A 17,079-nucleotide genomic window follows, 5' to 3' on the forward strand; every position below is an offset into this window, starting at 1 on the left:
ATGGTTGGGCACTGGAACAGGCTCCCCAGGGCAGTGGTCACAGCACCAAGCCCGACGGAGTTCAAGAAGATTTTGGATAATACTCTCAGGCACATGGTGTGACTCTTGCAGATGATCCCATGCAGGGTTAAGAGTTGGACTCAATGAACCTGATGGGTCCCTTCCAATTCAGCATATTCTGTGATTCTGTGATTTAAAAAATGCTTCTAATCCTTTTAAATTTAAAAAATATATATTAGCATCCCATTAGTGAGGAATGGTTTCATGACTCTTCTTGCAAACTCCAGAAAACAGCACCTTTTACAAGTAAAACTCCTTAATCTGTTGACAGTTGCATCATATAAAAGTGTATTTGAAGTAACCTAAAATATAACAATGAACACACAATGTTACATATAGAAGAGCTCAAATTAATATTTAGCAAATCCGAATAAAAAAATAAACAATTTGAAAAAGTCTCTGAAAAAAGATGGGTTGATTTCTGTTTTTCCAAGTAATTTTCTGGATTATCTGCCCTTTTCCCCTTTCTAGAAGTTTCAGAGCTCCTTTTAACATCAATATCTTAAATATTTTTGATTCACAGTATTTAGGAGTTTTAGAAAAGCATGAAAGATCTTAAGGTAGAAACCTTGAACCTGAAAATTAATTAAGTAGTAGATCTCAGTCTCAGTTAACAAGAACTTAATGTAATGTTCTGGGAAAGGTTTAGACTGAAAGTGACTGACTAGTTTTGAACTACTTGACTATAAACAAAACTGTGACTACGGACAGTGATTAGAAGAAAGTGTGCATGAAGCTTCATTATTTCCAATTTTTTTAGAAAGGTATTGTTAAGGAAACTTTCCTGTCTGACCATTCAGGAGTCACTCTGGGAGTCACACTTGTACCACCAGAGACTGTTGCTGCTGGAACTGAAGTTCCTTCACATCAGGCAACTTCAGTTAACCAACAGGTGCCCCGTTTGACTCCCTACACACCACACTCACACGGTTAGACAAGCTTACCTCACCAGCTCCGCCCCAGGTTTCCCACAGCAGAGTCCCAGACACCCGGTTCCTTTGAGTAGTTTAATCATGTTGCAGAGACATAATAACAACTCGAGTCAGTGTCTCTGGGGAGGGACCCCAACAAAGGGATCCCTGGGCTTTGGTACCCTCACAGTCTGTGTACCTGATAGTCTGGGGTCTTTCTGCTGAGTCATCAGCTCCTGCTGAGTCTCTGAGTGGCTGGTCACCCGGATGGCTCTGCAGGTCCCTGTGCCCTTTGTTCGCTGCTGTTGCCCTGGGCTCCAACCATTTCCCACCACACAGAGCTATCTGTAGTAGTGGTATTCCTCAACAGTATCCTGATGTAACTAAGCAGAAGATGGTGTACTTCTTGTCAACTTGTGGAAAAAGATAATCCCTTTCTGTATTAACCCTTCTGAATTGCTTTTTATCAACTCAAATAATCTGAGTCTTGATAAACAATAGCTGGATCCATCTGTGATATTACACATCCTTTCAAAAGAGAAGATATGATCTAGTATTGATTGACAACTATCTGATGAGCATATAGAGGGCACTGTGAGAGAAGCAATGGGAATTGAAAACCTGAGGTTTGTCATGTTCCATGGACTCATTTGTTCTGAAGTTGTTGCAAAATGTGGAATATGTAAAAATTTTCTTAGGAAAGGATGTTCTTTGATGTTCGATCTTTGTATATTTCAAGTCTAATCAACAAGAAGGGAGATTTAATCTGTGAAACAGAGAGCATCCAATAAGCTCTAAGTGATGTTCATGTGTTGGGAAAACAAATGGGATGGGGCAACCCCAGATGCTCATACAGACTGGGGATTGAGATGCTCAAAAGCAGTGAAGGGAAAGGGACCTGGGGGTCCTGGTCAATGGCAAGTTGAATACGAGTCAACAGTGTCCTGGTAGCCAGGAGGGTCAACTGTGTCCTGGGGGGCATCAGGCACAGCATTGCCAGCCGGTTGAGGGAGGGGATTGTCCTACTCTGCTCTGCACTGGGGCAGACTCACCTGGAATATTGTGGCAGTTTTGGGCACCACAATATAAGAAAGATATTAAGTCATTAGAGAGTATCCAAAGGAGGGCAATGAAGATGGGGAAGGGCCTTGAGGGGAAGCCGTATAGGGAGCGTCTGAAGGCACTTGATCTGTTCAGCCTGGAGGAGACTGAGGGGAGACCTCATTGCAGTCTACAACTTCCTCATGAGAGGAAGAGGAGGGGTAGTCACTGATCTCCTCTCTGTGGGCACCAGTGACAGGACCCGACAAAATGGCCTGAAGTGTCAGGGGAGGTTTAGGTTGGATATTAGAAAGAGATTCTTCACCGAGAAGATGGGTGAGTGCTGGAACAGGCTCCCCAGGGCAGTGGTCACAGCACCAAGCCTGACAGAGTTCAAGAAGTATTTGGATGATACTCTCAGGCACATGGTGTGACTCTTGGGGATGGTCCTGTGCAGGGCCAGGAGTTGGACTCAATGATCCTAGTGGGTCCCTTCCAACTCAGCATATTCTGTGATTCTGTGAAATTACTTGGTAGAATTGCCTTGTTAAGGTTTAGGGCTGGACATGTTTCAATGATCTCAGACCTAGGAGGAGGTTAACAAAGCTTGGGAAGAAGGATGTACCACTGATAGTGGACACAAAGAATGCAGAATTTATGGGCAACCAGGACATCTGGTAGGACTCCCAAGAAAAGAAAGAAACTAATAAAGACAACTCAGTAATTGTGCTGAAATCAGCTCCAACTGGGTAAAAGGTAATTCTGCCACCAACTCATAGCCCACCAACCCAAGAAACCCACTGACCCAAAAGAAGAGAGAAACTGAGCATGTGGACTAATTAGCATGAGAAGCAATAGAAGATAGAATACTAATTAATAAGAGAACTATGTAACTTGTAGCCAATGAACACTCATTCCTGTGTTTACTAAAATGTATAAATAGTTAAAAGTTTTGATAACTGATGTACATGTTTTGTGGAGCAATCCCCATGTACCTTCAGCACTGAATAAAGCAATGTCAACTTTCTAACCCAACAAACTGGTTAGAGTTTATTTCCCAGTTTTCCGTGACAAAGCTATTAAACATAATAGATGAATTAGACTGCAATTTTCAGTGCTGAGTGCCTTGATCTCCAAACTCTGCAATCATTCTTTTAATTAACAAATACAGACAAATGACTTGCAAAATTAATCAATACAGAGAGACTTTCTTTATGGAAAAAGTAGGAAGAGGAGATGGAATTCTGTCCTTCCACACAGAAGACAAGGACAAAACTAAATTTTCAAATTTTGCAGTTCTCTATAATGATGAAAAGACCATATAATCCACTTAATCCAAGATCCAAATAGACCAAAAGGATAGAATTATAAAAGCAGAGCTCTGAAAAGTACTCAAGTATGTAGGCAAAAGGTCTATATTCTAAAATATCTCCTTATGCATATCTGAGAGACATTAAGTCAAATCTGACAGATTTTGTATTAGTGATTTTTGCACTTAGAATTCCTTTTTCAGAAAGCAAAAGCATGGCTATAAGGTTCCAGAAAAACAATGCTGCTTTTCAAAGTCAGCACTTCTGCAAAACCCTGTATTAGTTCCACCTCTGGAATGGAGACTGCATCCTACTTTGAGAGACTTTGTTTGGTGGGAGTTAAATATTTTAACAGTTTTGTTAGAATTAGGAATTTATTACAGAAAGTCCTATAATTTCCAAAGGACTCCAATCTTCATTTCCCACCTGTACTAAACATTATAAAGGCACCTCAGCATTAAAAAAAAAGACCTTAGCATTGCCTTAGGCAAGTGTAGTAGTTGCATAATTTTTAGCAATAACCTCCCAGAAAAATATCACTGCCTCTCCTCTGGAATAAACAGTTCCACCACACTACTGGTTCCCAACCCCAATAAGAACATGTCATATCCATCCAAAGCCTTATTGTTAAAAAAGAAGTATCTGAAAACCTCTGATGAAGTATAGTACTGTAGAGATTTCATGTCAGCCATACGAGTGGCTGAGGTCACTTGGTCTGTTCAGCCTGGAGAAGAGGAGACTGAGGTCAGAGCTCATCAGAGTCTGCAGCTTCCTCACAAGGGGAAGCAGAGGGGCAGACACTGATCTCTTCTCTGTGGTAACCAGTAACAGGACCCGAGGCAATGGCCTGAAGTGTCAGGGGAGGTTTAGTTTGAATATTAGGAATAGGTTCTTCCCCCAGAGGGTGGTTGGGTGCTGGAACAGGCTCCCCAGGGCAGTGGTCACAACCTGAAGCCTGCCAGAGTTCAAGGAGCATTTGCACAAGGCTCTCAGGCATATGGTAGGATTCTTAGTTTGTCCTGTGCAGGGCCAGGAGTTGGGACTTCGATGATCCTTGTGGGTCCCTTCCAACTCAGCATATTCTATCATTCTATGGTTCTATGATTCTAAAAAATGACAAAAGAGATCACTAATCTTCTATGAAAACTTGTGAGTACAATTCTACTCAAAGTAATTTATGGAAGACAACACATGCCCACACAGAAAGTGTAGTGTGACTGTAATATGTATCCCCATGCCTCAATTACAAAAGCAGCAATGCTTTCAAAAGCATTTCAAAAGCAGATGCTTTCATGCAGATTTTACCATGTGCTAGCATCTAGAGTAAAATCTCTAGAGGGACACTTGCTATGTACAGCATCAGCTAGCACTATATGTTCCTGTTCTAATTAGACTGTGTGCTACAAGCATACTCTTTTCTTGATATAATGTGATCTGAAGTTACAGTAGATGTACTAAAATGCACAAATGCCAGGCTTTTGCATAAATACAGTAAGCAACTTCACAAAAATGAATGATATTTAGGAGTTACTGGATATTTTTCTAACATATTCTCATAGGAACAATAGAGGAAGTTTCCTCCTGCAGTCACACCAAACCAAATGACTATAACTAGAACAATCCCAGAGTGTATCAACTTGTAGACATAGTACAAAATTACAAGTAATAGCAAAAGTGTTACCAAAAAAAAAGAATCATATTTCTCCAAGGTAACAGCCTTTCAGGAAATCTGTCCCAAGACTGCTAAAAATCCCTCTACTCAATGCTATTAATTCATAGCTGAAACCTCAGCAGTTAAAGTGAAAAGAATTGTTGTCTGGCATAGGGGCAACTTACTACCAGTGAATAAATGGTGATCATTTGGCCCAATATAAGGTAGCAACTCTTGCACCTGATCCACAGCAAGTGCAAGAACTCAGGAAGAACTGAGACTTGCCAGAGGATGCAGGTCAAAGGGAAGCATAAGGTTGGAATCCTTAATTGGTAATATGGATATTGAACAGTGGTGAGAGATCACATTCTATAAAAATCACTCATTTCCCCAAAAGAAACAAATCAGAGTCTGCCCATGGCTATGTAATTATGGTAAATAAACTTCCCAACTAATGCTCAATATCTCCTGAAAGCCAGAACAAAAGTGTTTTAGCCTCACTCTAAGTGAAGACTGCTGTACACCATCAAAAATACAGTGCATTTTTTTGAGATGCTTCTCAGCTAAAATGTGCTGGAGAATCTACTCAAAGTATGGGGATATAAAAGTAGCTTTTTAAGTAGTAGAAGACAAACCACAAGCTCGCCGTAAATAAAATTTGTAGAAATGTAAGCAAAGTAACCAATTCCACCATTTCATTAAATCAAAATTAAAGGCAATAGAGATATCTTTCAAGATGAGCACCCGTTTTCTCTGTATATTCACAATGTTTTCTAACAAGACTTGATTTAGCTAACAAATGAGAAATACCTAAAAAGTTAATCCTTTTAATAACTGCAACAAGAACATTTACACACACACAAATTCAACAAATACTCTTTCTCACACTGTCTCCAGACATCTTTAAAAACAGAAAAAAAATTGTCTTTGAATAGGGAGAAAACTTGTTCACTCTCTGCTAGTTAAAGACCCAAACCAGATGTAAATTCAGTTGCCTCCATTCAAGTATGCCCAAAATAGACCATTTTTACCTATGAACTTCTAAAACCAGAATTTGTGCTGTTTTCCACTCTGCCAATTTTTATTGGGAGTGTCTAACTGTAGTGGGTTTTGGTAGTGAGAGGGGCTACAGGGGTGGCTTCTGTTAGAGGTTGCTAAAAGCTTCCCCTGCCTGGTGGAGCCAATGCCAACCAGCTCCAGGACGGGCTTCCTGCCACTGGCCAAGGCAGAGCCAATCAGGAGTGATAGTAGCACCTCTTTGATAACATATTTAGGAACAGAAAGGTATTGCGCAGTGAAAAATTCCAGCCAGGGAAGACTGGAGTGAGAACATGGGAACAACAACGTAGACACCAAGGTCAATGCAGAAGGAGGGGGAGGAGGTGCTCCAGGCACCAGAGTTGAGGCCCCTGCAGCCCGTGGAGGACCATCGGGGTGCAGAGACCCACCTGCAGCCCATGGAGGAACCCATGCTGGAGCATGCCAAAGGAGGCTGTGGCCCTGTGGGAGGCCCAAGATGGAGCAGGTTTTTCCTGGGTAGGATTTGTGGCCCCCGTGGGGGACCCACATCAGCAGAGCTCATTTGAGAAGGACTGCACCCCATGGAGGAGCGATCCACAGGACAGCAGTTTGGGAAGAACTGTTGCCTGTGGGATGGACTCATATTGGAGAGGTCTGTGAAGGACTGTCTCCCGTGGGAGGAACCCCACAGGAGCGGGGGAAGGACTCCTCTCTCTGAGCAGTGGCAGAAACAACAACTGACCATAAACCACATTCCCCGTCTCCCTGCACTGTTGGGGGGGGAAAGAAGTAGAGTTTGGAAGGAAGGAAGAAGGGGTGGGGGGAAGATGTTTTTAAGATTATTTTTACTTCTCACTCTTTTGCTCTGATCCTGTTAGTAATAAATTTAATTAATATCCCCACTTTGAGTCTGTTTTGCCAGTGATGGTGATCAGTAAATGACCTCTCCCAGTTCTTAACTCATGGATCCTTCGTTGTACTTTCCTCTGTCCAGTTGCAGAGGTGAGTGAGAGAGTGGTTTTAGTGGGTACCTGGCGTCCAACCAGGGTCAACCCACTACACTAACAAATTAGCATTATACTATAAAAGAATTTTTTTTAGAAGGAGTTAAAGACAGTAAGGGGAAGTTTCTGAAAAATACTTATGTTAACCTATCACTATCTACTTTAAAAAACACATCTTCAAGATTTACATGTGGGTTTTGCATCCACTTTCGATATTTCTGAAGTCTAAGACCTTCAAAGTAGTTAACAACAAAAAAAAAAGAGAAAAAGAAAGAAAAAGAAAAATAGGAAAAAAGAGAAAAAATTTGAAAAAGAAAAAAAAGAAAAGAAAAAATCGAAGAGGATAGAATCAATGAAATCAGTTAAGACAACCAGTAAAGCTACTGAAGAGTAAACAATTCAGAGGTTTATCTGGTTCTGTGCTAGAGACTGTATAGATATATGGTAGATCTCTGAAACTTGTAATGCCAACATAATAATAAATATCCAGTTGAACAAACATTGGAGACAATATAGTAGTATATATTACCCAATCGTTACAGTGTCTTTAAAAGAGTAGATATGATTTTAGTCTAATACTTCCTTCACATGAGGTTCAAATTGGGATATGAATAGAAATGGCATAAAAGATTTTTCCTGTATTTTCTTAAGTTAGGCAACATAGTAAATTAATAGTTAAACTATCAAAACTTATTACACATTTTTACTTATGGTACTGATGGGTTTTTAGAAACTATAAACAATGTCAATGGTATTTCATTCAGTCTCATGGTTCAAAATAAGGGTAGCTTAAAAAGAATTTTGAAACATAAGAATTTCCCTTTCCGTCCATTAAGATCCCAAATAAAGAATGCTAGATATTTAAAAAATGTATATATGAGAGATTATAATTCATTGTTTAAGGGGAATGGTGATGAATGTCATAGAACCACCTACACTGAGTAAACACAATTGTACTGTGTGACAATGACAGGAAGGCTTTATATATATATGGGGTCTATATGCATATATATACTTTCATAATATATATAGTGTATACACACACAATCCTTTTACCTTTATCTTGCACTTCTTTTGAAAATCGCTCCCTTTCAATAGCTGATTCACGTTCTATCCGCTCAATTTCAGCCAATGCATCCAATTCTACTTCATCATATGACGATATAGCTCCTTGTTGCGAAACCTGTTGCTGTGTCTGTACCACAGGAGTTTGAGGTTGTTTTGCAGCAACTGAAGTGTTCTGTTGTAAAACAGGCACTTGTTGTGCCTGAAGGAAAGCTGTCTGTTCATGCTGCAGCAAACACTGAACAGAGTTTAATGGGCGGTTAACATCCTGTGGCGTAACGGGTGTTTTAGAAGTCTGTCCTGGGTACTGCACATTAAAAGGAATATCACTCTCTGACACACTGCTGTTTTCCAAACCAGAAAGCATATCATCCTGTTGGTCCATATCCGAAGATCTTACACGAGAGAGTCTTAATGTAAGTTTAGTGGAGTCCTTGGAAGGAGAACTAATGATATCATACATTGCAGCTTTTTCAGTCTGGTCTTTTTCATCCTTGCCTAACTTCATTTTCTTTTGTTTCTTTTGCTTTCTTTCTGGAGAGTCTAACAATATGTCTGGGGGAACATCTCTAGGTGATGAATAAGGTGGAGGTTGAGATTGTTGGATTAAAGGTTGTCTTGATCCTAGAATAATAATTCAGAAAAACTGAACAGTTATGTTGTTCCATGTTTATATAAAACCACACTAAATATAACCTACATAATTTCAATATGTATTTGTACATATATCTCTGTTCAGAAAAAGTCTGAGATTGGTAGGAAGCACATCATTCCTAGATCAAGATGTAATTCAGATAATTGCAGTGCATTTCCTAGGAATTTTATCAGTCCACTGCAGGTAGAGAAGGGATCATTTCAGAGAAGATGAAACAAAAAACACACCATCAAAAAAAAAAATATTACCTGCAGGTTCAGAATATCAACTATTAGAAAATAGTCAATGAAAGCACGTTAGCTACAGAAAAAGGAAATACCAAAAAGATTCTCAATAAGGTCCAGTGATGAAGGCTTACTGATCAGTGTATAGGCATTAATTAGCCATTTCAGTCACACATTTTTAAGTAACCAAAAATATATATATTAAAAAATCAAAACATAAACAACCTCCTTAACTTTGATTCTGACAGTTAATTTTCAACTTCTGGATTTTTGGGGCTCTTTTTAAATTTTAGGTAAACTCATTCCAACCTCCCCCACTCATTACTATCTAAAAAACCACTAATTCTCTTAGAGTTTTTTTCTATTGTTCCCTGCCTTATCTCCACTCTTTTTTTTCTATTTTTTTTTTAACATATGAATTTTTACTTCTACATGCACCCATTTCAGGCTTTGAGTACATCTAGGGAAATTTTTAAAAGACAACATTTTTTATTAAAAGCATTCTCCAATTAATCACATGACATTTTTTGTTCCTCAAATTAAACCAGCTCCCCATAACTGTTAGCCCAGAAAAAGCTTAGAAAAACAGAAAAACTTTTCAACCTGTCCCAGTTATAATTCTGAGCTATAATTTTTGGCTTAAAAGGAATACTGGTGTGGGAAAAAAAAGAAAAAAAAGAAGAGTCTATTGCCTGGACCAATAGGGTCAGCCTCCTCTTGTTAGACAAAGTAAACATTTATCTGATCCGATTCATCTACTGAGGAATACTGATCTTCAGAAAGCAGTGACTGAGATTATTATTAGTCATTCTGTTTTAGGTCATCATAGGTCAATACTACTACCAACACTCAAAAACTAATTGAAATACAAGTCCCCACGTACTTTATTCAGCACAAAACAAGAGAGCAGCTTTATTCTAAAGCTCAAATTTCTATCATATATTTAAAGAAATATTAAAAATCATTAAGCAATGTACTGACCTATAGATGAAAAAGAGAATGGATACTTCTAGTAAAGCTTCAATTCATATGAAAGGTTTGCCTTTACTGATGACTGCACAGACTACTTATTTTCTCTCCCTAGTACATTCTGTGAGAAGTCCTATAACTTCTGTATGTAGAGAGCAGGATATGAAATGGGTTTATCTTACCCTTTCTTGACTATCAGGAACAACTCTATATTCTGCCAATAAAATCCACAATGTTGGGAAGCCCTGTTTTGACTCATCCTGATTCCCAAGATCTTTCCACTACTCCATTTCCCCTCCTCAAATTAGATACCACACTCAATCACTAGTACTGAAGACCTGGCTATACCCTTCCACCAGAGATTCTGATGCCTTAAGCCCCTATTAGTTTTTTATTTTTCTAATTTTTGTAAGTTTTTTAAGTTTTATAAGTAGATTTTAAAAGCAGCAGCCCTCGTTCCCTTACCCTGTAGCACAAGTAGTTTACACATTCCTCAACCCTCTTATCCCATTCCATACACCCTATATCAATCCTACCCCTGAATCCAGTAGAAATGTTTAGTCTCTTGTCAAGGCAAGGTCTATACTGTTTAGAGAACACCCATATCTAGGCCTGAACAACAGAACAGAGTCAAGAACTAGGTGACTATGTACCCTTTGTGCTCTGAAGATGATGAGAATGATGAAGTAGGTGCTCCCAAAAGCCCCTAGACCCAATTCTCAGGGGGTGGACCCAAGGTGGACCAGAGCAAAGGTTACGGGGTAGAAACACTTGGGATTGGACAGATATTATTATAAAATGTAATGTCTCAGGCACAGTTGTGCACGCGTCTTGTAACATCTATTGCCTTGGCACAATTAAACCCTTTCCTTATCTCACCCTCAATTAACTGCTCCCGAGTTTTTTTCTTTAGCACAAGTTGAGCAGGCATCAAATCCTATTCTTGTGATGCCCCATCCACACACACACACACACTTCTAATTACTGCCTCTTTAGACAATCGTTTACATTGTCTCAGTATACTGTACAGCAGAAACTGTTAGCTACTAATTTTTTTAAGGCAAGGACTACCACTCAGGAAATACAGGTTGCATCCTTGTTTCTAGAAATATTAGAGGCAGCTCAAAACTTTTTAAAGAGATCGTACTGACATCTTACTCTTGAATTATCTCTTAAATAAATACTTAGGAAGTTGCAACAATGGAACATTTACTGGTTTTGAAAATATTGAAAATATTGTTCTTATTTGCATTCATGTGGTATTTCTCATGATGAAAAATAACACTACAGCAACAGATGAGATGTTTTTTTTTAATCTTTGGGTAGACTTGAGGAAGTCAGAAGGTGAGGTAAGTGGCGACAGTAGCAACACAGCGACAGAAGTAACAGCAACGGTGACTACGGTAAATTCTGGGGGCTGAGCACTAAAAAGAGAAGGGCAGGGGTTTCCCAGAGTCAGGGAAACCCAGACAAATGCCGAGAGACGCATTAGGAACTGGTGCATGAGGTTGAAATTACGTGGGCATTACCAGGGAACTCCGCGACAGATTTAAACAGCTCCAGGGAGTTCAGGTAAACAGGGTGCGGCAGCGCAGGGCAGGGCAGGGCAGTTTATCTTAGTTTAGTTTATCTTACTTTGCTGTTGTTAGACACTGATGGGAGATGACAGTCCCTTTGGGCAGCATCCTGAATGTCCAAGTAGCTTTTTCAAGGAGAGCACTGTTTGCTCCACTCAGAGAGGGGCCTAGAAAAGGTGACCTAACCAAACCTCATCTCCCCCTTCATCCGATTGGTTAACCGCGGCCAACGGGCATCTTCTTCTAATGCGATCACACAAAGATCAAGAGACAAAGGCATACACCTGCCTCCAAAGGTGTACCTAAACTGACTCTAGCATGCTGGAACATCAGAACCATGTCTGATTCTGTGGATAGTGGACGCCCTGATCATTGTTCTGCCCTAATTGCCACCGAACTATCACGTCTCAACATCGACATTGCTGCTCTCAGTGAAGTTCATCTCCACGAGGAAGGTAGCCTTAGAGAACACGGCGCCGGTTACACACTCTTTTGGTCAGGTAAACCCAGAATCGAAAGGCATCTTTCAGGAGTTGGTTTCATGATTAAAAACTCTATTGTTCCTAAACTCGAAAATCGGCCGACAGGTCATTCTGTCCACATTATTTCCCTACGCCTTCCACTATACAACAAGCAACATATGGTCCTCTTTAGTATATATGTCCCAATCCCCCAAGCTGATCCTGCCGAAAAAGATAAATTGTACACCGACCTGGACCGCCTTACCCAAAAGGTTCCTGCAGATGATAAGATCATTATCCTTGGTGATTTCAACGCCAGAGTAGGAAAGAACTTTGAAGCCTGGAAAGGAGTATTAGGCAAGCATGGCGTTGGAAACTGCAACGATAATGGTTGCCTTCAGCTAGAATTCTGTGCAGGGCAACAGTTCACCATCACTAATACTATCTTGCAACAGAAAAACTTGTCAGAAGACAACCTGGATGCATCCTAGATCTAAGCATTGGCATCTCATCGATTATGTCTTGGTGCGACGGAGAGATGTCCATGATGTCCACCATACCCGCATGATGCCCAGCGCAGAATGTCAAACAGACCATCGACTTGTGCGCTGTAAACTTCAATCTTAAGTTCAAAACTAAAAGGGGTGGTATCCCAAGGAGGAGACTCCAAGTTAACAATCTCCAATCAGTCACAGTGAGAGACAGATTCCAGGTAAATCTTCGAACTAGGTTCAAAAACCATTCTATAGATTCTATAGATGTCTCTCCTGAAACACTTTGGCACCATATTAAAAACAGCATCCTGCAGTCCTCTGAAGAATCCTTAGGGTTCTCCTTCAAGAAGAACAAGGACTGGTTTGATGAAAACAATCAAGAGATCCAGGAATTTTTGAGGAAGAAGAGATCTGTTCACCAAGCACACCTTGCACTGCCATCCTGTCATGTAAGTAAAGTAGCCTTTCATCTTGCATGCAGCAAGCTCCAACAGAAACTCCGTGACATCCAGAACAAGTGGTAGATCAATCTAGTTGAAAAAACTCAATTATGCGCAGATACAGAGGATTCTATGAGGCCTTGAAAACAGCATACAGGTCTACATACCAGGTCCAATGCCCTCTACTCAGCACAGATGGTCAAATGCTTCTAAAACCTCCATTCTGTATTGATGGTCTGAACACTTTCAGACTCTTTTCAGTACTAGTCGTGTAGTTCAAGACTCAGCAATTCAGTACATCACACAGCAACCGATGAAGTATGAATTGGATATTGCCCCCACTTTGGGAGAAACCCTTAAGGTCATACAGCAGGTGAAAATTGGCAAGGTAGTTGGGGTTGATGGAATTCCACCTGAAGTCTGGAAACATAAGGGTCATGCACTCCATGCTAAATTTCACGAGTTTGTGGTGCCCTGTTGGGAACTAGGTGAATTACCATCAGACCTTCGTGATGCAGTCATCATCACTTTGTATAAGAAGAAAGGAGTTAAATCAGACTGTTCAAATTACCGTGGTATTACTCTGCTCTCCATTGCTGGTAAAATCCTGGCAAGAATACTTTTGAACAGACTAATACCCGCTACAGCAGAAGGAATTCTACCTGAAAGCCAATGTGATTTCAGAGCCAACAGGAGTACCACAGACATGGTATTTGTTCTCAGACAACTTCAAGAGAAGTGTAGGTAAAAGAACGAAGGTCTCTATGTAACCTTTGTTGATCTCACCAAAGTTTTCGATACTGTGAGCAGAAAAGGACTATGACAGATTTTGGAACATTTAGGATGTCCCCCCAAGTTCCTTAAAATGATCATCTCACTTCATGAGGTTCAGCAAGGCCAAGTCAGATATGGTGATGCACTTTCTGAGCCCTTTCTAATAACCAGTGGTGTGAAACAAGGTTGCATTTTTGCATCAACCCTATTCAGTCTTTTTCAGCATGATGCTCCAAGGGACCATGGCAGACCTTGATGATCAGGATAGTATCTTCATTCGGTATTGTACTGATGGAAGCCTATTCAACCTAAGGTGACTGAAGGCCCATACTAAGACCTTAAACCATCTTGTCCGGGAGCTGCTTTATGCTGATGACGCCGCCCTTGTCACCCACACAGAAGGAGTTCTGCAGCGTTTAACATCCTGCTTTGCAGACGCTGTTGAGTTTTTTGGGCTGGAAGTCAGCTTAAAGAAGACAGAAGTTCTCTATCAAGTTGCACCTCAGGAAGTCTTCCATCATCCCCATATCACCATTGGCAAATCAGAGCTCAAATCAGTTCAGCAGTTTAATTACCTTGGTAGCCTCATCTCCTCAAATGGTAAGATTGACGGAGAGATAGACAACAGGTTAGCAAAGGCATATAGTGCTTTTGGAAAACTCCATAAAAGAGTTTGGCGAAATAAACACTTGAAGAAAAGTACAAAGATCAGTGTTTACAGAGCCACTGTGCTGTCTACTCTTTTATATGGATCCGAATCATGGGTCATCTACCATCACCACCTGCGTCTCCTAGAACACTTCCATCAACGCTGTCTCTGTACAATCCTAAACATCCACTGGTCAGATTATGTGACCAATATGTCTGTTCTAGAACAAGCAGCAGTCACAAGTATTGAGGCCATGTTGCTGAGAATACAGCTGCGTTGGGCAGGACACGTCTCAAGGATGAAGGACCACCACCTCCCTAAGATCATGCTTAATGGTGAACTTGCCACCGGTTGCCGCATGAGAGGAACCCCGAAGAGAAGATACAAGGACTCCCTGAAACAACATCTCAGACTTGGTCATATTGATCAACATAACTGGTCTACTCTGGCCTCCAATCGGGAGGCCTGGAGACACACTATCTTTAACACTGCTGCTGCTTTTGAGAAAGCATGCAGGATCACTTTTGAGGAGAAAAGACAACACAGAAATAATCGTGTCTTGCAGAATATACCACCTAAGGAGTCCTTCTGATGTGCCTTTTGCAATCGGACGTGTCTATTTCGTATTGGCCTTTTTAACCACCAGTGTGCTTTTAACAAATGTGGGTAGAGTCCTTCCCAAATCTTCGTTCGCGAAGTCTAGCCATGAGTTTATCTTAGTTTAGTTTAGCTTGCATGGCAGGGTGCGCAGGAAGGGCTCAGTTGTCCTACTGTCTCCAGGGCTCAATTGGTGGTCGATGCCCTCTCAGGAGGAGCCCGGGTATGGTAAGCACTCGGCGGGGACTCATGTCCTCAGCACTTGCCAGAAACAATGTGGTGACATAGACGGAACTCCCATAGAAACATGCAGTCATCCAGGTCTCAGGTTGCAGGGAGAGTCAGAGCTTGGCACTGGTATCGGACGGCGGTAGAGATGACAGCTGGGTGAGGTGTGACCAGGTGGATGATCTGTTCAGCCTGGTGGTGGAGCTGAGAGAGGAGGTAGAAAGGTTAAGAAAGTACCAGGGACTCTGAGGAGGAGACAGACTGGTGGAACCATGTTCTGGCCTCCCTGAGACAGGAACAGCCACCAGAAAGAAACCCACATCAAGAGGGTCCTGTATCCTCCCCCTGCCAGGTTGAAGGCAGTAGATCAAAAGAAAGGGGTGAATGGAGGCAAGTCCTTGCTCGAGACAACAGGTGAAAGCTCTCCCTGCCTACCTCACACTCCCAGGTGCCTCTGTACAATAGATGTGAGGCTCTGGATGTTGAAGGATGTCACCAGGAAACTTCATAGCCTGGTTTGGTCCTCAGACTACTACCCATTACTGGTCCTCCACGTGGGTGGCAATGAAGTCGCAACACATAGTCCAAGGGCAATCAAAAGGGACTTCAGGGCCTTGGGATGGTTGATGAGGGATTCTGGAGCACAGATAGTTTTCTCCTCTATTCTTCCAGTTGCAGGCAGAGACACTGAAAGAAACGGATGCACCCAGTCTATTGGCTCCATGGCTGGTGTCACCACCAAAATTTTGGTTTCTTTGACAGTGGGATGGTCTACACAGCACCAGGTCTGGTGGCATCAGATAGGATTCACGTCTCAAAGGGGAAGAGGATTGTTGGTCAGGAGTTAGCAGGGCTTATTGATAGGGCTTTAAACTGGATGTAGTGGGGGAGGGGAACATCATCAGGATTGTTGTTGATGTGCCATCCCACTCATACCAGTTAAATGCCAGAGCCAGCAAGAGATGCCCAGAGCCTGGAGAGGGATCGCAGGTCAGCAGGAGAGCACTTGACGGATAGCACCAAGGAATTCCAGCCACTCCAGACAGAAAGTCAACTTCATTGGGGGCCCAACTTAAATGCCTCTATGCAAACACACACAACATGGGGAATAAACAGAAGATATGTGCACACCTGCAGGGCTATGATCTTATTGACATCACAGAGATGTGGTGGGATGACTCCTGTGACTGGAGTGTTGGAATGGAAGGATACAGGTTCTTTAGGTAGGACAGGCAGGGGAAACGAGGAGGCAGTGTTACCCTCTATGTCAGTGACCAGCTGGAGTACATGGAGCTCTGCCTGGGGATGAGAAGTTGACTGAGAGTTTATGGGTCAAGATTAAAGGGAGGGCAGGGACAGGGGACATTACAGTGGGGGTCCGTTACAGGCTGCCCAAACAGGAAGATCAAGTGGATGAGACCCTCTACAGACATAGGAGCAGCCTCATGTTGACAAGCCTTGCTCCTCATGGGAGACTTCAACCACACCAACATCAGTTGGAGAGACAACACAGCAATATTCAAGGATTGTGTCCTCCAAGCTCAGGAGCAATGCATTCCTACACAGAGGAAATGGGCTAGAAATGCCAGGAGGCCTGCATAAATGAACAAGGAGATCCTGGACAAACACAAAAAGGAAGTCTACTAAGGGCAGAAGTAGGGAAAGGAAGCCTGGGAGGAATACAGAGAGATTGTCCAAGCAGCCAGGGATCAGGTTAGGAAAGCTAAAGAACTGACAGAAGTAAATCTGGCCAAGGATATCAAGATTAATAAAAAATGCTTCTATAGGCACATCGGCGATAAAAGAAAGACCAGGGAAAATGTGGATCCTCTCAGGAAGGATACAGGAAACCTGGTTACCCAGGATATGGAGAAGGTTGAGGTACTCAACGACTTTTTTGCCTGAGTCTTTACCAGTGCTCCAGTCACACTGCCAGAGTTGCAGAAGGT

At 41.7% G+C, this 17,079-nt stretch overlaps 1 protein-coding gene across 1 annotated transcript in view; it reads right to left on the reverse strand.

Moving 5' to 3' along the window:
- Window positions 1-17,079, reverse strand: part of LOC113958776 (nipped-B-like protein) — a 131,185-nt gene that overhangs the window by 68,668 nt on the left and 45,438 nt on the right. The window contains exon 8 of the mRNA XM_027667317.1: window positions 8,054-8,686. Coding sequence (XP_027523118.1) covers window positions 8,054-8,686 — 633 coding nt within the window. The remainder of the gene's footprint in view (window positions 1-8,053; window positions 8,687-17,079) is intronic.

Source organism: Corapipo altera, unplaced genomic scaffold (genome assembly GCF_003945725.1).
Source record: "Corapipo altera isolate COAL_440 unplaced genomic scaffold, ASM394572v1 61209, whole genome shotgun sequence".
NCBI lineage: Eukaryota > Metazoa > Chordata > Aves > Passeriformes > Pipridae > Corapipo > Corapipo altera.